General features: G+C 39.3%; 1 protein-coding gene across 3 annotated transcripts; it reads right to left on the minus strand.

Annotated features, from left to right (window-relative positions):
* Positions 1-9,607: 9,607 nt before the first annotated feature.
* GMNN (geminin DNA replication inhibitor) lies at positions 9,608-21,459 on the minus strand. Of its 3 annotated transcripts, none has more exons than XM_017878531.1 (7): positions 21,279-21,459; positions 19,071-19,146; positions 15,624-15,701; positions 14,761-14,905; positions 12,242-12,324; positions 11,858-11,968; positions 9,608-10,069 (listed from the first exon to the last, which is right to left on the minus strand). In XM_017878531.1, exons 2-7 carry the CDS (start codon positions 19,119-19,121, stop codon positions 9,908-9,910), a joined length of 630 nt encoding a protein of 209 aa, XP_017734020.1. In that variant the 5' UTR covers positions 19,122-19,146; positions 21,279-21,459; the 3' UTR covers positions 9,608-9,907. The 3 variants fall into 3 exon arrangements, with proteins under 3 accessions (XP_017734020.1, XP_017734019.1, XP_017734021.1); XM_017878530.1 differs by lacking the exon at positions 21,279-21,459 and adding an exon at positions 20,720-20,970; XM_017878532.1 differs by lacking the exon at positions 9,608-10,069 and adding an exon at positions 10,090-10,771.
* Between the last annotated feature and the right edge of the window lie 876 nt (positions 21,460-22,335).

The following is a 22,335-nucleotide window of genomic DNA, read 5'->3' on the forward strand; positions in this document are numbered from 1 at the left end:
GGCTAAATGGGAGACCAGAGTTTTGTTATGACTCAAATCAGCGTCTGAAAATTTGGAGGCATAGATCATACAAAACCTTGAACTCCTGGGCTCAAACAATCCTCCTGCCTCAGCCTCTCATGGAGCTAGAATTACAGGTGCAAGCCACTATGCCCTGCTAATTTCTTTTTCATATATATGTGTATATATATGTATATATGTATATATATATGTGTATATATGTGTGTGTGTATATAGATATATGAAAAGTTTACACACATGTTTTTTAAATAGAGATGGAGTCTTGCTATTTTGCCCAGGCTGATCTTGAACTCCCAGGCTGAAGCATTCCCTCCTGTCTTGGCCTCCCATAGTTTTGGGATTACAGGCGTCAGCCATCACATTCAGCCTTTGAATGCTTTTAAAATTAAGTTTTTATGTCAAAGAAGTGCACATACACAGTTTAAAAAGTCAAATAATGCGAGGCCTCTAGTGAGAAACAGCAGCCCCTGAGTCCCCTCCTCATTTACACTCCCAGAGGGAACCATCTGAATTCTTTCAGTTGTTTCTTCTGGTATTTATTTACCTCCATATTTCTAAATAATTTACATATATTGTTAATTCTTGTCTTTTTTTTTTTTTTTTTCAATTTTGGGAATTTTTGTTCGTCCTTCCGAATAGGACAGATGGAATCTGGCACTCTAACACTCATCTTGCCTACCTCCACCTGCCCTCCTCTTCCTCTCGATGTAATTATGTCACAATTGTTGACTTAAAAAATACGATAGCTGGGCACAGAGGCTCACACCTGTAATCCCAGCACTTTGGGAAGCTGAGGTGGGAAGACTGCTTGAGGCTAGCTTGGGTAACATAGCAAGACCCAGCTCTGTTATAAATAAATTAATTAATTAAAATGCAATATGATTAATTCAGTATTTTTCAAGGCTAAGTCATACAGGATAGTATGATTACACTTCCTTCTTTCCACAACTCTGTTTTCTTCGGAGTTCTTTTGTTTTGTTTTGTTTTTGAGATGGAGTCTCACACTGTCACCCAGCCTGGAGAGCAGTGACACGATTTCGGCTCAGTGTAACCTCCGCCTCCCAGGTTCAAGTGATTCTCCTATCTCAGCCTCCCAAGCAGCTGGGACTACAGGTACGCGCCACCACGCCCGGCTAATTTTTTTGTATTTTTAATAGAGACGGGGTTTCATCATATTGGCCAGGCTGATCTCAAACTCCTGACCTCGCCATCCACCCGCCTCCACCTCCCAAAGGGATTTCAGGCATGAGCCACCGCGCCCAGGTGGAGTTTGTTTTTAACTTAGTTTTCTGAATACCTATCACTACTTTATTCCCACACTTTCCTCTATATGTCTAACATCTCTCAATACAATCATGCATCGAGTAACTGTCAGCTCCAGCTCCACCATCTTCTTGCTCCAATCTGGGCCTGCCCTATAGCTAACAAAGACAGTATTTTAGGGGTTCCCTTCAACATCCAGGACCCCCCATTACCCCCCTCATCTTGAAGCCTGTTTCCTGTATATTATCTCTTCCCTTTTCCTGGTTCATTCCAACATTTTAATTTGAAAATTTTTCAGTAGTTTCCTGAGAATGAAGGGGAGGTAAATGTTTTGAGCATTTGCATGTCCAATGATGTCTTTATTCTTCACTTGATTAATAATTTGAGTTCAGCCTGTCCCTGAACCAAGAGAAGCAGCTGAGAACATCAGTGCTCTGTGCAAGCCCTCACTCCCCAGACGAAGAAGGGAAGAGCTGAGGCAAGCACATGAGGTTTGTTCTTCCCAAAGTCACTAATCAGGTAAGTCCCTCATCTCCACTAAAGCCAGGAGTGTTGCAGGCATTGGAGCTTCCTACTCCAGGAAGAAAACATCAGATATGGAAAAGCAGCATACATGCAACCAATTAAAATGTATAAACTCATGTAAGGATAAAAAGAAAAGAAGAAGTAGCTTCTTCTGTATCTTTCCAGAAGTATTCTATCTATATACGAGAAAATATACATTTATCCCTTTCTTTGTCTTTAACATATACTAGCATTCTATACATACATAATTTATTTCACACTTGGTTCTACATCTTAAAGAGTTTAATTCTTTTCTACTGCTTCAGAGTATTTCATTGTATGACTGTACTATACAGTTGACCTTGAACAATATGGGTTTGAACTGCTCAGGTCCACTTATATGAAGATTTTCTTCTGCCTCGGCCACCCGAGACAGCAAGTCTGCCACCGAGACTCCTCTTCAGCCTACTCAATGTGAAGATGATGAGGATGAAGACCCTTATGATGAACCACTTCTGCTTAATGAATAGTTAAAAATATTTTCTCTTCTTTATGATCTGCTTAATTCTTTTCTCTACTTTACTTTATTGTAAGAACACAGGATATAGGCCAGGTGCGGTGGCTCACACCTGTAATTCCAGCACTTTGGTAGGCTGAGGAGGTTGGATCATGAGGTCAGGAGTTCGAGACCATCCTGGCCAACATAGTGAAACCCCATCTCTACTGAAAATACAAAAAATTAGCCAGGCATAGTGGCGTGTGCCTGTAGTCCCAGCTACTTAGGAGGCTGAGGCAGAAGAATCGCTTGAACCCGGGAGGCGGAGGTTGCAGATCGCGCCACTGTGCTCCAGCCTGGGAAACAGAGTGGGACTCCGTCTCAAAAAAAAAAAAGGAACAAAGGATATAATACATATAACATACAAAATATGTGTTGATCAACTGTTTATATTTTCAGCAAGGCTTCCAGTCAACATTAGGCTGATAATTAAGTTTTGAGAGAGCAAAAAATTATATGCAAGGCTGAGCATAGTGGCATGCCTGTAATCCCAGCTACCTGTAAGACTGAAGCAGGTGGATCACTTGAACCCAGACTAAAAAACATAAGACCTTGCCTTAAATAAAAACTAATTTCAGCGGAGTGGGGTGGGGCTCATGCCTGTAATCCTAACACTTTGGGAGGCCTAGATGGGAGGATTGCTTGAATCTAAGAGTTCAAGACCAGTCTGGGCAACACAGTGAGACACCTCTACAAAAAATAAAATTAGCCAGGTGTGATGGTGTGTGCCTATAGTCCCAGCTACTTGGGAGGCTGAGGCAGGAGGATTGCTTGAGCCCAGGAGGCAGAGGTTGTAGTGAGCCAAAATTGTGCCACTGCACTCCAGGTGACAGAGTGACACCCTGTCTCAAATAACAATAATAATTTCAAAGCAGAAAATTTATCTAGGTCAGTTGTGGTGGCTCACACCTGTAATCCCGGCACTTTGGGAGGCTTAAGTGGGCAGATCACCTGAGTCCAGGAGTTCAACACCAGCCTGGCCAACATGGTGAAACTGACGTCTCTCCTAAAAATACAAAAACTAGCCGGGCATGGTGGTGTGTGCCTGTAATCCCAGCTATTCGGGAGGCTGAGACAGGAGAATCACCGGAACCCAGAGGCAGAGGTTGCAGTGAGCCAAGATCACGCCACTGCATTCAAGCCTGGGTGATAGAGCCAGACTCCGTCTCAAAAAAAGAAAAAAGAAAATTTATCTAAATTTTAAAAGCAGAAGATTGCCAAAGAAAATTTTGATTAGCCAGGCATGGTGGCACGTGCTTGTGGTCACAGGTACTTGGGAGGCTGAGGCAGGAGAATCTCTTGAACCGAGGAGGCGGAGGTTTCAGTGAGCAGAGATGGCGCCACTGCACTCCAGCCTGGGTGACAGCGCGAGACTCCGTCTCAAAAAAAAAAAGGCGGGGGGGGCGGGGGCCGGGCGCAGGCGCTCAAGCTCTGCTAATCCCAGCACTTTGGGAGGCCGAGGCGGGGATCACCGAGCGCTCAGGAGATCGAGACCATCCGGCTAACACAGTGAAAACCCTGCTCTCTACTAAAAAATTACAAAAAAAAAAAAAAAAAAACCTAGCCGGGCGTGGTGGCGAGTGCCTACAGTCCCAGCTACTCGGGAGGCTGAGGCAGGAGAATGGCATGAACCCGGGAGGCGGAGCTTGCAGTGAGCTGAGATCCGGCCACTGCGCTCCAGCCTGGGCAACAGAGTGAGACCCTGTCTCAAAAAAAAAAAAAGAAAAGAAAAGAAAATTTATATGCGGATTTTCAACTGTACAGATGTTGGCTTCCCTAATTACTTGTTCAAGGGTGAACCGTAATTTATATAACCAGTCCTATACTGATGAACATTTAGGTTATTTCCAATATTTTGATAGTTCAAAGTTGTAATGAATAACCTTAAATATGTGTGATTTCACATGTGTGAGTATATCTGTTGAGTAAGTTTCTAGAAATGGGATTGCTCAGCCATACTTCATCTTTTGCTTTTGTTTTATTCTGTTCCCTGCATTGTGACTTTTGCCTCACCTTCTGTTGACTCTGCTTTGTCAGCACGGGATTATGTTTTTTACAGCTTACTGACATTTTAATAAGGTTTGGGAAAGACAGAAATTAAATGGCTCTGTTCAATTGACATGTTTAACCAGAAATTGCTGAAGGCCTCTCTGTGACAATGTTTAGAGAAATTTTGGTTAACATTTTATCTACGGAAGATTAGCTTATAAGTTAGTCTAATAATATCTTCTACTCAAATTCCTTTTTGGTATCTGGAACCCCTTTAAGTTGAAGGAAGTAAGATACAAGGTTCAGATTTGAGCTGAGGCATTTTTACTCTAAACTTTGAATTTTAAACTGGCTTACCAAAGCTTTAACAACAGTGATTTTGTTTTCCTTTGCTGTCCCTTCTAAGTTCATCTCTCCCAACATTTGAGTTTTCCTAGAAGCAAATCAGAGGATTTGCTTCAGGATTTGAGATATTATTTGGGAGGTGATCTCGGGAACTAGCGATAGGAAAGGGAAGAAAGCCAACAAAAGATGTCGTATGAAGAAAGCTGCCGCTGTAGGTAAACGGAGGCTTAATCCTGCTGGGAAACCGTCTGGTAAACACACAACACACACACCGTAAGAGTTATTTCATCCAGAGGTCCCAAGGAGCTCAGATACGTATACAACAATTCTTGTCCTTCTCGGTTGACCTAACAACCTAATTAGTTACAACCTAAAAGTCAACTGAAATATCTTGAAGGGTGTGGGACAGACAAGGAAATTTTCTACACAAACCAAAAGTACAAGGGCCCTAAGGCAGTGTGGTGGACCGTTTGTTGCTTTTTGGCTCACTAGAATTTATTCTTTCTTCTAATAACACTTCTGTTTATTTGGGGGAGATATCTTACCTATGATGTAGTCTTAAAATTCATTTCTAGCTGCTCTTGGATTAGCTTTTCTCTTCCCTTCCTATAATTATCCTCCATTTGGTCTTACTGCATCAACCTCCAAAAGAATTGGAAATAATTGTGGTCCATCCTTTTCTACTCTTGACCTTGAAGCTAATTCCAAAGCTTCCCCATGAAGCACTATGTTAAACGTGGGTAGCGTAGTTTCTTTCAGGTTACAATTTTTTTATTTTCCTAGCTTACCAAGAGTTTTTACCAGAAAGGGTGTTGGATTTTTTCAATGCTATTTTACCATCTATTAAGAGGATATGCTTTTTCTCCTTTAATATAAATAATTCATGTTTACTAACATTGTAGCAGTCTTGCATTCCTGAGATAAACCCTAACTTGGTCATCATTTTATCTTTTAGTTGATTAGACTTGCCATTTTATGTATGATTTTTCAATCTGTATTAATAGGGCTCCTCTGGACTCCGCCACTCCAACCTTATGGTCCATCCTCATAATCTTTTTTTTTTTTTTTTTTTTTTTTTTTTTTTTTTGAGATGAGGTTTTGCTCTTGTTGCCCAGGCTTGAGTGCAAAGACGCAACCTCGGCTCACTGCATCCTCTGCCTCCTGGGTTCAAGTGATTCTCCTGCCTCGTCCTCCCAAATAGCTGGGACTATAGGTGTGCACCACCACACCTGGCTAATTTTGTATTTTTAGTAGAGACGGGTTTTCACCATGTTTGTCAGGCTGGTCTCGAATTCCTGACCTCAAGTGATCCACCCACCTGGGCCTCCCAACGTGCTGGGATTACAGGCGTGAGCCACCGCACCCAGCTGGTCCATCCTCAAATCTTGCTATCATTTATGCTAGCCTTGTAAAACATATTGGCAAATTAGTTCAGTCTAATCTAGACTTCATGCATACTGTTTTTCCAATGGATTCTTATCCATTTGCCATTTCCCTAAGGAAGCTCGACTGCATGTTATTAAACCAGCTTCAAAGAACTTGTTCTAACTGGCCAGGCTCCCTCACCCCTTCTCCAAGGTATTTTCATTGACATGGTTTTCTTTGCTTTATTTTTTGAGACAGACTCTCACCCTGTCACCCAGGCTGGAATGCAATGGCGCGATCTAGGCTCACTAAAACCTCTGCCTCCCACGTTCAAGCAATTCTTGTGCCTTAGCCTCCCGAAAAGCTGTGACTACAGGTGTGCGCCACCATGCCCAACTAATCTTTTGTATTTTTAGTAGACACAGCATTTTGCCATGTTAGCCAGGCTGGTCTCAAACTCCTGGCCTCAAGTGATCTGCCTGCCTCAGCCTCCCAAAGTGTAGGGATTACAGGCGTAAGCCATCACACCTGGCTGACATGTTATACTAACATTTGATACCTAATTAAAAATCAGACTCACCTTCCACAGGAAATTCCTACAAATTCTCCTTCACTAGGGTCAGTTCCCAGGGACTAGAAGCTTAAAATGTGTCCCCAAAATCAGCCCCTACATGACCCCTAGGCAACTATTAATCTGCTTTCTCATTATACTTTGTAGTTTTGTGGTTTTAAATAAATGGAAGCATACAGTATGTATTTACCTGGCTTCTGTCACACAACATTGAGATTCATCCATGTGGTGTGTACCAATTTTTATCCCCCTTTTTTTTGAGACAGAGTCTCGCTCTGTCCCCCAGGCTGGAGTGCAGTGGCGCGATCTCGGCTCACTGCAAGCTCTGCCTCCCAGGTTCACGCCATTCTCCTGCCTCAGCCTGCTGAGTAGCTGGGACTACAGGTGCCCACCACCAGGCCTGGCTAATTTTTTGTATTTTTTAGTAGAGACAGGGTTTCACTGCATTAGCCAGGATGGTCTCAATCTCCTGACCTCGTGATCCGCCCGCCTCGGCCTCCCAAAGTGCTGGGATTACAGGTGTGAGCCACCGCACCCAGCCTTTTGTCCCCTTTTTATCACTAAATAGTATTCCACTGTATGGTTATACCATAATTCATCCACTCAGTTACCAATGGATATTTTGGCTATTACAAATAAAGCTATGAAAATGTGCGAACTACTCTTCATGTGGACATATGCTTTCGTTTCTCTTGGGTAAATACCCGGGGTGGAATGGCTGAGTCATATAAAATGTGTATGTATAACTTTCAAGGAATTGTTCAGCTTTTCTACAGCAGTTGCAGCATTTAACATTGCCACCACCACTGCAGGAGGGTTTCAGATGCTTCATATCCTTAACACTTGATATAGTTGTTTTTATTTTTCAAACTTAAAACAATTCTGAAAGGTATGTAGCAGTTATCTGGTTGTCATTTAATTTGCACTTCCTTAATGACTAATGTTGAGCATTACATTAAGCATCTTTTCATGCACTTATTTTCCATCTCATATATATCCCAGTTCTTTATAGATACAAATACTTTGTTGGCTATGTTCTACAAATATGTTCCCCCAGTCTGCTCTTGCCTTTTCATTTGCCTGTCTTTCAGAAAGTTTTTAAAATTTACAAAGTTTAAATTTAAAGTTTATGCTTTTTTGTGTCCTATTTTGAGAACTCTCTGCCAAATCCAAAGTCACTAAGAATTTTCTATATAATCTTCTAGAAGTTTTATGGTTTTAGCTACTACTTTAGTTTTTTAATCCCCTTCAATTCCCTCTCCTTTTGCTCTACACCATCAAATCCTGGCACTTTACAAAAATACTTTCTATTTGCCGAGTCCCTATTCTACTTACCTATTTTCTTTCTTAAGCATGCTAAAAGGCCTCTCAGCTGATTCTCCTCGTGCTCTAATCCAGAATATTCTTCAATTCCTTTTTTAAAATTAATTCACCTATTCTTTAATTCTATCTTTAGGCTAGTGATCCAAACCTGAAACATACAGAGCCACACTAACGTAACTGCCACTAGCTTCTTGTAGTGACTTAAAATGTCCATACCTCATTCACACTAGCCACACTTCAAGTGCTAAACAGCCACACAGGAATGGCTACCATACTGTACAGCAGATATTCTCATCATCCCAATAAGTTCTACTGGACAATGTTGTTACAGATTAGTAATAGCTTCCATTTTTAAGGCACTTAGTCCAGACACTAAAGGTTTTAATCTTCACGATAACACTGTGAGGTAGGCTTTATCTCAGTATTAAAGAAAATTAAGGCCAGGTGCAGTGGCTCACGCCTATAATCCCAACACTTTGGAGGATGAAGCAGGTGGATCACTTGATGCCAGGAATTCAAGACTAGCCTGGGCAACGTGGCGAAACCCCGTCTGCACAGAAAATTAGCCGGGTGTGGTGGCACGCGCCTGTAGTCTCAGCTACTTGGGAGGCTAAAGTAGGAAGATCACTTGCGCCCAGCAGGTGGAGGCTGAAGTGAGCTGAGATTGCACCCCTGCACTCCCACCTGGGTGACAGAGTGAGACCCTGTCTCAAAAAAAAAAGGAGAGAAAATTAAGGTTCTGTAAGGATACTTACCTAAAACAATCCTTTCAAAAGCTTGAGGCCAGGCGTGGTGCCTCACACTTGTCATCCCAACACTTTGGGAGGCCGAAGTGGGCGGATCACTTGAGGTCCGGAGTTCGACACCAGCCTGGCCAACATGGTGAAACCTCGTCTCTACTAAAAATACAAAAATTAGCCAGGTGTGGTGGCAGGCATCTGTAATCACAGCTACTCCGGAGACTGAGGCAGAATCACCTGAACCATGGAGGCAGAGCTTGCAGTGAGCCGAGATGGTGCCACTGTACTCCAGCCTGGGCAACAAGAGCAAGACTCCGTCTCAAAGGGGGAAAAAAAATGCGTAAAGCATGACATTGCTCTTTATTGCCAATTTATACAAAACTACTTGTATGCCTCTCACAGAACTTTAATTCCAGTGCTGCATACCCCTAGTTTGTACTTTTCCTCCTTCAAAACTTAGTATATATGGGAAATCCCTAATGAATCTGACCCTACTCTTATTCTTCAATATTTACATACTTTGCACTACACCAATATGTGAAAGAGAAAAGCTCCATAATTTTCAGCTATTCCTATTTTTTTCTGTCGAACTTTCACCCACTCCTCACTTTGTTTCTCTAGGATTATCACCATCATCCATCATTTTAAGCTTCCACAAATAGTCTGATCCTGCTAGCCAGTTGAGCCTCTCACTGGCTAATCACATTCACTTGAAAAGCTTTTGGAAAATAGATTCTCATGCTCCATTCCATAAAACTACCTGTTAATATCAATAGTGTCTACAGTGAGCTTGAGGTACAACAAAGTTTGGGAGTTAAAACCTCAGCTATCTCAGTCTAAATACTTTAAGTTCGTTTTCTCCTTGTTTTCTCCAAGGTAGTTAGCAAAAGAATGGAAAGAGAACAACATCAAAGCATAGAAACAGACAAATTTTCTACACATACTCCTTATACTTCATTATTCTAAGTTATACACAATGTTCAACAGGAGTTTGAAGTTTATTTAGTAATATACATAAGTCATGGCTGACAACTGAGAAAATCCTATTTACATAAACCATCATAGATTAAAAATACATAGTATTTGTACTTTAATACAATAGGGTCCCAGGATTCAAACAAGGAAGCTTGATTCCAGAATTGGCATTATGTAGTTACGTACTCTGCTACAAAGAACTAGTGGAGGTAAACTTTGGCAGTAAAATTCTCAACAGTCAAATATTAATGCATTTCATATACATGGCTTCGCATCCGTAGAGGAAGATACAATTCCTTCAGCACATGTGCCAATTTCTGAGTCTTCCCCTACAGAATCCTCAACAGTTTCTTCTTCAGAATCAAATTCCTGATTATCCAGTGATTCAAAGTGATCCAGAGGTTCACCATTCAGTCTCTTAAAGAATAAACCAATAATTTATTGTAAAAATGTTAAAACCTAAGTTGATCAGCATATTGATATAGCTGACCCATATAGCATACTGATATTGCTCAGAGGTTCACCATTCAGTCTCTTAAAGAATAAACCAATAATTTATTGTAAAAATGTTAAAACCTAAGTTGATCAGCATATTGATATAGCTGACCCATATAGCATACTGATATTGCTCAGAGGTTCACCATTCAGTCTCTTAAAGAATAAACCAATAATTTATTGTAAAAATGTTAAAACCTAAGTTGATCAGCATATTGATATAGCTGACCCATATAGCATACTGATATTGCTCAGAGGTTCACCATTCAGTCTCTTAAAGAATAAACCAATAATTTATTGTAAAAATGTTAAAACCTAAGTTGATCAGCATATTGATATAGCTGACCCATATAGCATACTGATATTGCTCAGAGGTTCACCATTCAGTCTCTTAAAGAATAAACCAATAATTTATTGTAAAAATGTTAAAACCTAAGTTGATCAGCATATTGATATAGCTGACCCATATAGCATACTGATATTGCTCAGAGGTTCACCATTCAGTCTCTTAAAGAATAAACCAATAATTTATTGTAAAAATGTTAAAACCTAAGTTGATCAGCATATTGATATAGCTGACCCATATAGCATACTGATATTGCTCAGAGGTTCACCATTCAGTCTCTTAAAGAATAAACCAATAATTTATTGTAAAAATGTTAAAACCTAAGTTGATCAGCATATTGATAGAGCTGACCCATATAGCATACTGATATTGCTATGAGATTTTTTCATCTTGCCCCTCAATAAATTCATTTATAAACAGTGTGATATCAAAGTCTCTACCATGCTAGATCATAGTCAGCAAAGTGTTTAATAATTTGCCTTTTTTTTTTTAAAAGCACTGAAATGATTTCAGACTATAAACAGGTACTTTCCCAATCAGCTGCAGGGACAACTAGGTGTTCTACATTTTCAATCAGCTGTGGATTAATACTTTTAAGGCAGTTAAGAGAGTTACCACAGTATTTCCAAATGAAAACTTCAAACATTAATTCTATCATGGGTCTCAAATGTAAGATCACAATTCAGTTACATGAAAAGTTTTGATTTGAAAAACTTTCTTCCCATCAGCAAGACAAACTTCTTGCAAACATGAATAAATAAATCTTAAAACCTTTTTAAGGTCAAGTCTGATAAAGCAACACTTACCAGGCTAATTCTTAACAAACACATTAGCTACTTACAAAATGTTTTGAAGTCAGATAAAACCACAAAACTTATTTAGTGTACAAATTAACAATTTTATAAATGACAGTAATGTCAAGCTGGTATTAAAATTAAAACTATCTAAAAATGTGTCAACTATGAAATAATTTTCTATACCTATTTTCCAGGGATAATTCCTTCTAATAACTCTTCCAAAAAAAGATGGTCTTTTGCTTCGTAATAATAATTAAGTTACTGAACTTTTACTCTCTGCAAGTACTCCTTGCAACTGTCCATCTAGTATAACTCATTTAATTCTCATAACAAGTCTATAAGGTAGGCATCATCATTACTCTCATTTTATGGATGAGGAAAATGAACCCCTGACCAGATAAACCCACTCTACCCAGCAAACTTAATGGTGTTAGGAAGGAAGTTAAGTCTCAAATGCAGGAAATCTGATTCCAGAGCTCAAACACTTCAAAGGGATCACACTATATACTACCTGAACTTTATAGACAAATACACAAATTTGAACCAGGTAACTATTAAATTACCTACCTCTATTAGCTCTGCCATATACTGTACATGTTCTGCTACTTCTGCCAATTCTTTATTCTCCTTTTTCAGGCGGGCAATTTCATTGTCCTTTTGTTCGATTTCTTTATGAAGCTATATTACATAAATAAAGTTCAGTATTCTATAGATTTGCTATGCTATAAATCAAATTACATGCCTCCAAGTATATAACGTGGAAGACATGCAGCACAGAATTAACTCTCAACACAATAGGATTCATTTTGTGTAATTCTGTCAAGAGCTGCCTTTTTACTTACTTTTCTTAAGCCAATATTAAAGCCAGCTCATATTGCTCTAACAAAATATGCTAAGAGTAAAACAATCCTGGAATTTTTAAAAATGGTACAAATGATATTCAATACATACTTTCTCATTTTCCTTAAGTGCTTCATACAGCGCCTTCCTCCGTTTTTCTGCCACTTCTTTCCAATATTGAGAGGATGGATTTTCTAAAATAATATTTTACATGTAACTTTAAAAATCATTACTGTCAAAACCCAGTAATTTGTTTCAAAAAAATTTCCAATCTTAGTACCCTCCCATATTGTTTAGTAACACTCATTTTTAAAAGATTAAAGTTAGAAAATCAGTATTCTTCTATTTTCCCCAACATTTCAAAGATTTCAATCCTTTAGAAGAATTACAACAAAAGTACAATAGGTATATCTCTTCCACCTAGATTATTAAAGATTTTTGCAACACATTTGTTTTGTGAGGTCATGTCTTTTTATGTAACAATGACATTTTACAAAGTCCAATCAGTTATTTTGTACACTATCCTTAATTTTTTATTTCTATCTCCATGATTAGATTCAAACTAAACATTTTTGGCAGGAATACTATATAAGTATAGTATAAGAATACTATGTAAGTTATGTATCCTCAGTGTATCATCAAGAAGCACATGCCAATTTGTCATGATATTGAAGATGTTAAATTTGATCATTTGATTAAGATGCTATCTATCAGATTTCTGCCTTGTAAAGATAACTTTTTCCCTTAGTAATTAACTAATGATCTGTAGAGTAAAATATTTGAGACTGTGTCAATACCCTGTTCTCCAACAACTTTTTACCTAAGTTTAATTCCATTGATGATTGATGTTTTTGGCTTATATCTATTACTTATACAGTGGATGGAAAATCAATCTTTTTCACTTACGTAATTCCTTCTACATGTAGCAGTTAGCATTATTCTGTAAATTAAAACTTTTCCTACCCCAATTTAAAAGAAAATTTATCAGTATGGACTCATACATCCTTTTGTATTCAATGTATTATAATCCATTCTTGTCGTTATTCATTTTGATGCTCAAATTTTCCCAACTTTAGTCTGTGAGAATCCTTCCAAGATTACGTGTGTTCTTTCAACATGTCCACCCGTTTTTGAGTACTTCCTTATTTTCTGTCACAAGATAATCCATGATCACCTAAAGTTTCCCTGCCCCTGACCTGGAATCAGCAATTTCTCCAAGGAACTTTAGTGAAGAATAGTGTTTAAAACCAAGAACTGATACAGGGTGTGCTCCTTGCTACAGAGGTGTAGTTTGTTTCTACCTATTTAGGGGCAGTGCTAGGAAATGGAATACTTCAACATGTTACTCATTTGCTCAATCCTAAAATATACACAATTTTTTTTTTCAAAATTACAATAATATCACTGCCAACGACTATAATAAAGTTCAAACAACAAATGTAATAAAGTTTTGGATTTCTTTGCAGTTATTTTAATTTTTACCATATATGCCAAAGGGTTAGATGGATAATGTTTTTCACCTGTGGTTATATTAGCAGTATGATATATAGTTATTTGTCTTGATATTTAACTTTAGTTTATTTTAACTAATCCTTGATGTAATTTTAACTTAATCAGATATGAGTGTCACAAATCCTGCTCTTTAATCTACAATATTTTAAAGAGCTTCTTTATTTCTATCCAGTCAACCTTTCCTAATTTTTCCTAATAAAAATCCTACTGTCTTCTTCTCTTCTTCCTGTCTTCAAGGCAATTCAAAATGAGCCCAAATGTTACTGTGACCTTGAGCAAGTCAATTAACTTCTCTAGGCCTCAATTGTATTATCAGTAATTAACATCCAATGACCTATAATTCACACAGAAATAATAATCTTCCATAATGCTTATAAAATATCAGTTGCTTCTTCTTCTGATGTATACTGCCATTCTATTAAAAACTAGTATTTATTACAGGCATAATTCTTCTCATTCATCTTCACTCTCTTCATCCATATTTTTATTGGTTTCCTTATGCCATACTCTCCTGGAATACTCAAATTTCTTTCATACTTCAACTCATTATCTAAACATTTTTCTTCTAAAAAGCCTATTTCCAAGTCTTGTAAATCCTTACAAGGCAATCCAATATCAGAGCTGTCATATTAATAACTACCCTTTCCCCCCACCCTTTTCTTTTCCTTCAGAGACTGGGTCTTGCCCTGTCTCCCAGGCTGGAGTGCAGTGGTGCTATCATAGCTCATTGAGGCCACAAACTCTTAAGTGATCCTCCTGACTCATCCTCTTGAGTAGCTGGGAATACAGGCACAAGCCACCATGCTCCGCTAATTTTTTCATAGAGATAGAGCCTCACTGAGTTGTCCAAGCTAGTCTCAAACTTCTAGACTCAAGCCATCCTCCTGCCTCAGCCTCCTAAATTGCTGGGATTACAGGCGTGAGCCACTTCACTGGGCCTCCTTTTCCTAACATTTCATCCACACATGGATCTTGTCAAACAAATGGTCACACAAAAACATTTATAGTGCTGTTATACTAACCCCAGATTACGGCAATTGGCAGAATTCATAATAGTATTAACAAATTCTTCCTTATAATTTAAAATTTTAAGACAAAAGTTATCTATTTTTTCATACCTTTAATCATAAGATCAAATGACTCCTGGGTGACTCCTCCAAGATTTTTATTTTCACTAGATTCTGGGACAATAACCCCAGGACTGGAAGTTGTAGATGTTAACTGGTCATTCCGATGTTTCCTTTTGGACAAGCCTGTGGACAGCTATAATGAAAACACTTATCAACTGTATTTACTTTGATTTAATTAACAAGAAATTAGGTGGTTTTTCATTTATGTATTAAAAAAAGAGAATGCGTATCTTTTTTACATCTCTGGATCTTTAAAAAAGTTATACAATTAAAAATTCTACCAAAATGTATAGTAACATTTTAGGAATTTTATTTGCAACAATTATTTTGGATTAGACTGGGGTCTAGAGCTTAGCTGAAATTATTTTTTTTAATTTTAATTTTTTTTTTTAGACAGTCTCACCCTGTCACCCAAGCTGGAGTGCAGTGGTGTGATCTCGGCTCACTGCAACCTCCACCTCCCGGGTGCAAGTGATTCTCCTGCCTCAAGCCTTCCGAGCAGCTGAGATTACAGGTGTGTGCTACCACACCCGGCTAATGTTTTTGTACTTTCAGTAGAGATGGGGTTTCATCATGTTGGCCAGGCTTGTCTCAAGCTCCTGACCTCAGGCAATCCACCCACCTCGGCCTCCCAAAGTGCTGGGATTACAGGCGTGAGCCACCACACCCGGCGAACTTCTTAAACTGAACAATCAAAACCAAAATCACTTCTATGGGAAATATATAATTGCTATTCCCAAATTATTTTCAAATTTCAACAATGTATGTGTTTCTGACCAAGAAAATAGTAGAAATGTTTTTAATGTAGACATTGTATCACCAGTACCCCATTTGAGCCATATAGTGCATACCTCATTTTCTCTTCCAACAAGAGATCCAGATGCAGAAGGCTGAATCATCTTCAGAGTTCTTCTTTGGACAGAACTATTCTAAAAAGTCAAGATAATTCATTATCTTGTTACTGAGTTGCAATATGGTTACTTAGTTACTGAGTTGCTGTATGGTTATTTAGTTACTGAGTTTCTGTATGCAGTGTTACTCTTAGTCCTTCTATAATTTAGGGGGGGGAAGAAACACTAAGAACACAAACCTTACAAAATTTTATAAGGTTACCTATGAACAAGACACTGGTTTAATCAACTGACAAACTTGTTATTTCCAAAAATTACAATAAAGTTTGAAGAATTCTTAAGAATGAATCATATTACCCAAACTAGACACAAACACACATAACTTCTCTTATTTCAATGTATGCTCTTGCTATGGTCATTTTGTTAATCATATCTAGTTAAAACAAACATAACAAAATTCCTCAGCTCCAATGAACAGTTCAAACTATATATGACAAAATTCTAATACAAGAAGGATATCTGTATTCTCTCTGAAAATCTTCTACACAAAACTAAAAACTTACAGGTACTCTTTTATAAAACCAAACATCGTTAACATTTATGGTATGAACTCACCAAACAGGTCAACTGGGAGAAAAGGTTAATCATTTACACTGCAAAATATTTCTTTCCCTAATCAAAAAGATTCATCTCAGGCTTCCTTAAATCATGAATATCCCCCAAATACTTACATGTACTCACCAAAAGAATGTAATTTTCCAGAACATACTTTACACAAAACAAAGTACATGTGTAATAGACATCCCCCCTCAACCATTACCTGATAGTAGAAGCAGTTCTGCTTCAAGCCCATTCATTAGAAGGCGGCTAAAATGTCAGTGCCTGAGGCATACTAAACTACTCTAAAATGCCCAAGCTATTGTTTTGGTAAAAATATTGCCTTCCTTGTAATATGTAAATAACTTCCTGTATATTTCATGACCTGAAAGTTCTCTCTTATTTTTGCAAAATATCATTAGTTATACTGCCACCATGGGATAGCAAACAATGGTGAACACTCAAACAAGGTTAGCAAGAACATGATACCATACCAGCGTGAGAAAGTTACTGATTCCACACTGTACCTCACATGACAAGAGTTCACCTTTCCCACGGTAAAGTTTCTACTGCTGATTATTATCTCACCATTTAACTGAAGGACAAACGCCAGCTACTGTGAGAACAAATATTATACCAACATTTCAGACATAATTTAGATTATAGATTAGTCAACAGTCTCCAGACAAATAAAAGAAAATGTAACGTTGGAACCTTACTAGTAAGAAGTGTTAATTTATTTAAATGCTTGCTGTTAATAATGGTCAAAGAAGCAAGCTAAATTACTGTCACCAAAAAAAAAAAAAGACCATTTCCAAGATTTAACTTTTATTTATATAAGCCGTATAGACTTTGGCCTAAAACAATGTAATATTATTGTTATTTTCTGTATATAGAGTATGCATTGGAATAATAGACTCTTAAAGCCAGAAAGTTTCTTGTATATTAATGGGTCTTAACCTTTTTGGAAAACTATTTAATATTCTGTGAATCCTCTCCCCCAAAAAATTCACATAAAAGTACCTTCACACAGAATTTTGCATACAACTCACAAGGATCTACTTTTAGTCCAGTTCCCTCAATTTACAGATGAGCAAACTAAGGCTGAAATGCTAACCCACCCAAGGTCTCAGTTTTGGAGGTAGAACCAAAACCAAACAGAACCCAGTAATCTTTATAGTCAAGATAGTTTTACTGTAGCTAGTAAACACAGTACTTTTTAAAAAATGTAATCTACTGGAAATATATAAGTTATTTGGCTGTGATTTGCTTCAAATTAATCCAATGAAGGAAAAGTGGAGTAAATAAGGACACAGATGAAACCAAATTGGCCATATAGTGGTAATCGCTGAATTGGGGAAGTAAATTATTAAAATACTGACTCTACTTTTAAATATTTCAAAATTTCATAACAAAATTTTAAATAATCACACAGAAAGCACTGTGGGAAGATGCCATCATCCTAAATGGAAGCTAATGGAATCAAATTCACAAATTGTCAATGCGAACTATTATTCAAGAAAAATAATGTAAGAATCCTAAGAAAAGCAAGGCAAATAAAAAACCCTTCAAAAGGTACTTGCTTATACTTACCAATGGCTTTTAGGTACTCGATTTAGTTTACTTAATATTAAAACTTTTTTTTTAGGTACAGGGTCTTACTCTGTCACCCAGGCTGGAGTACAGTGAAGCAATCATAACTCACCGAAGCCCAAACTCCTAGGCTCAAGCAGTTCCTCCCACACCTCGGCCTCCCAGTAGCTGGGATTACCAGTGGGTGCCACCACACCCAGCTAATTATGGTTTTTTAGAAACAAGGTCTCCCTTTGTTGCCCAGGCTGTTCTCAAACTCTTGAGCTCAATCAATCCTCCTACTTCAGCCTCCCAAGTAGCTGGGATCACAGGCATGAGCCACCATGGGCACCTGGCTCTTTATTTAATTTAAACCCACAAATTGATAATTTTCCTGAAGATGTGGTCCAGTTCCCAAGGTATTCATATTAATTTGTATGGAAGGACCTAGCTAAATTGTAAATTCACTTAGGACCACAAATATGAATCTAGTCAAAATTATAAACTCAAAACTAAACAAATTCTGTCCTGTTGTCATAACAATAAATACTTGGAATAAGATTTCCAGCGAAAGTATCATATAAGGATTCAAACAGTATTGCAAATCAAATAGGTTAGATGGTAATGAATACTCTAGAAAAATGTGTAATATAATGCAAAACATGTCTGTGGTCAAAGACCCTTAATTCTGAAGATATACACAAGGGATTTTAATAACATCATTTCATGAAATATAAGAGTAGAAACAAAGGAGTAATAATCTTATACATAGAAAATCCTAAAGATACTTCTGGAATCTTCACCGAGAAAATACAAAAAGAAAAGAAAATCCTGAAGAATCTACTAAAAAACAATTAGAACTAATAAACAAGTTCAGTAAGGTTTCAGGACACAAAATCAAGATACAAAAGTCAACTCTTTTCCTATGCAGTAGCAATGATCAAATGAGAATGAAATTAAGGAAACAGTTCCATTCACAATAACCTCAAAACGAATACTTAGGAAAAAATTTAACATAAATTGCGTAAAATTCATGCTCTGAAAACTACAAACCACTGTTGAAAGACCAAAATAAGAGACAACCCACATTCTTGGGTCACACTTAATATTCTACCGTAATTAGTTTTTTTAAAACGTTCTCTATTGTTACTCATCCTCTGACTAACTCAAGGCTTACAGAAATTATAGCCAGGCTAAATTCGACTAAATTATGTCAAAATACTTTTATTTTAAGCCCATGCTTTCTACAAAAAAAAATAAAGTTATTCAATCACATACCTTTACATTCTCTTTGATTTCTTCTTGTTTCTGCTTCATACTGGGATTCATTATGTAGATGGTGCAGCACAGAAGACTAGTAATTAAAAAACAATATGGTTTGCACCCCTGAACATGGAGTCTAGGTTTAAAATACTTACAATCATAAAAATTATACTATTGTACAGTAGAACTATTATTTTTTCTCTCTTAATCCAAACTCAGCCCTGTTAATGACTCAGGTGACTAAAGTTAATGACTCTTGAGATCTATATTTTACATATATACACACATAATAATTATGTCTGAAAAAATGAAATTAATGTATTTTAAACCAATTTTTAAAACTGGTTTAAAATTTCTAAACGTATTGTCCTGGATTAAATACAGGGCTCTCAAAGATCTGAGAAACAGTCACCAGAAATAGCAAAATATACAGACACTAGGGTCCATCCTAAAGAGCAACATCTTAACTTTCCTGCTTCAAAGACAGATTTAAGGTATAATAAACTCGGCTCTGACAATAACTTAATACTGATTTAATATCTGGTCAAATGAGATCATGCATTTACATTTGTAGGAAATGTTTAACCTGTAACATGAACTGAAGTACTAACAAGCAAGAAAGAGGGAAAAGGTAGAAAGGGATATATGTAATGTGATTAACTAGACCACTGGCCAAACTCACAACAAACTCAGCATCTGAACTGCTCCTCCACTGCCCACTACCCACTGCCCCCCGCCGTGTCTGCGCCTGTGCCTACTCGATAGATGTCCCTAATTTTTGTGGCCGTGCCTTTACTCAGTGCAGTGGCTTTTCTAACATTAATACATTTTACCCTGTGTCCTGGCGCGCGCGCACAGACATGTGCAAACAAAAAAGCTTAGGAAAGGCCGGGCGCGGTGGCTTACATCTGTAATCCCAGCACTTTGGGAGGTCGAGGCAGGCGGATCACCTGAGTGATCACCAAAGTGATGGGAGGTCGAGGAAGACGGATCACCTGAGGTCAGGAGTTCGAAACCAGCGTGGCCAACATGGTGAAACTCCGTCTCTACCAAAAATACAAAAATCAGCCGGACACGGTGGTGCTCGCCTGTAGTCCCAGTTACTCGGGAGGCTGAGGCAGAAGCATCGCTTGAAACCGACAGGTGGAGGCTGCAGCGAGCCGAGATTCTGCACTCCAGCCCGGGCAACAGAGCGAGACTCCGTCTCACAAAAAAAAAAAAAAAAGCTTAGAAAACAAAACAATCTAATTTGTGCGGGCACCCTGCTATTTTCTACTGCATTTAATGTTAAGAAAATGCGGTGCGGGCCCCAGTAAACAGACCCCAGGCAATGTTCTTCAAACTGTGGGTCGCGGGTCGTGATCTCATAATTATTTAGTGAGTCATAAGCAACACTGCTTAGAAAAACGCAACTGAACAGAATGGAATTGAAAAGATGAGAAATATTGCTTCCATCAACGTCTCAGTTGGTTAGATGACTGTGTCCTAGGTTGCGATGTAAAATGTGCTTTAGTATGAAAAAAGCTGAAAACCACTTAGCAGTCTAATCCTTCACAAGTTTCCCACGCCCGTCAGCGACCTTGCACCCTTACTTGCTTGTTATTCTCTAGTTTCTTCAATAGCTAGATTAAAAACCCTGGCATAGGACAGGGGTCCATGCGAACCTCGTATTAGCAACGCCAGTATCCGTTTAATGGGAGACGCAGGATTCAGCGACCTCTTCCCATGAGCCAAATTTGCAGATCCCTCAGATCAGGACCAGCCATTTAACTGCCAAGAGGATGGATGCCTCGCCTCATCCCCACAGCTAGGCACGCCCAGGCTGAGTCCCTCACCAGCGTTGCACTCCCCAAGCCCGGACCCAGCCAGCTGGTCCCGGAGGCCCAGCGCCAGGCTAGGGGGCGGGCATTGTGGCTCCGCGCGCCCGAACCTACCAACCGCGGCGCGCGACTCGTGAACTGCGCCAGCCAGCCAATAGGGAGCGTGGAAGTGAGAGCGCGCCAAAACCGACCCAGCCAATGGGGCAGTCCCTTGACTCACCTCCCTACCCGCCGCGCCACCAGCGACCGCTCAACAACCCCTTCGCCCTTACCCGGCCGCAGTCCCACAGCTGTCAAAGTAGGACGCGGCTTCAGAGGGTGGCCGGAACGAAAGCGAGTCGTCTAGAGGTTGTGCACCCTGCGCCCCTGCGTACCCACTTCCTGCCGCCTCTTGCACACTTACTGGGTGGAGACGCTCAATCCTTGTAGCGAACGCTGTGGCTGCAGCACCTGGAAAAAGGCCACAGCTCACCTACGCTGATCCCCACTGTCGCTGGAGTGTCCGGCACGCTCTGTAGTAAAGCCCTACCAACTCCGCTCCCCCGCTCCGAACAACCACGTGACCAACTGACGCAGCGAGAGGCGGGGCCTCTGGAATCCCGCGAATCGCCTCTCCCCTCGGTCCCGCCCCTTCCTGCGCCTGCGCGGTAGACGGTAGCGCGTACTAAGACCGTGGGGGGTTTTCTGCGATCTGGGAAGTCTGTGCCCTTTGACCCTCCCCTCCGACCCAGCTCTGGGAACTTCCTTAAAATGCAAAGTTTTAGCCCTTCACGAAAGGGAGAAAGATTTGCCTCCATTAGTCGTTAGCACCGGAAGAACAAAATATTGTATGTGCGTATGTGTTAATATGTAGGACGCGACATACATTTGTGTAAAGCCCTGGCTCCACGGACTCGTAGTTGTATTAGGGGCTTTTATATTTTGGCTTTTTGTGTTTTGACTATGGTATGGTGCAGGAGGAATTGTTCAGGGAGATAATGGTCAGTTAATCCTGCAGCTATTCATTGAGCGCCTTATACGTGCCAATTACTACTGTTCTAGGCACTGAAATTACAACTGCTGTTGCAGTTTGAAGGAGCAGAAACATATTGGTAATAATTACGTCTAGCCTTTATTTATTTTATTTTATTTTAATTGAAACGGAGTCTCGCTCTGTCACCCAGGCTGGAGTGCAGTGGCACGATCTCGGCTCACTGCAACTTCTGCCCGCTGGGTTCAAGCGATTCTCCTGCCTCAGCCTCCCGAGTAGCTGGGATTACAGGCGCCTGCCACCACGCCCGGCTAATTTTTGTATTTTTTAGTGGAGACAGGGTTTCACCATGTTGGTCAGGCTGGTCTCGAACTCCTGACCTCGAGTGATCCACCCGCCTCGGCCTCCCAAAGTGCTGGGATTACGGCCTCCCACCGCGCCCAGCCTGCCTTTTATTTTCTTTTACTTTTTTTTTTTTTTTTTTTTTTTT

This window comes from Rhinopithecus bieti, unplaced genomic scaffold, assembly GCF_001698545.2.
Source record: "Rhinopithecus bieti isolate Rb0 unplaced genomic scaffold, ASM169854v2 scaffold_11110, whole genome shotgun sequence".
NCBI lineage: Eukaryota > Metazoa > Chordata > Mammalia > Primates > Cercopithecidae > Rhinopithecus > Rhinopithecus bieti.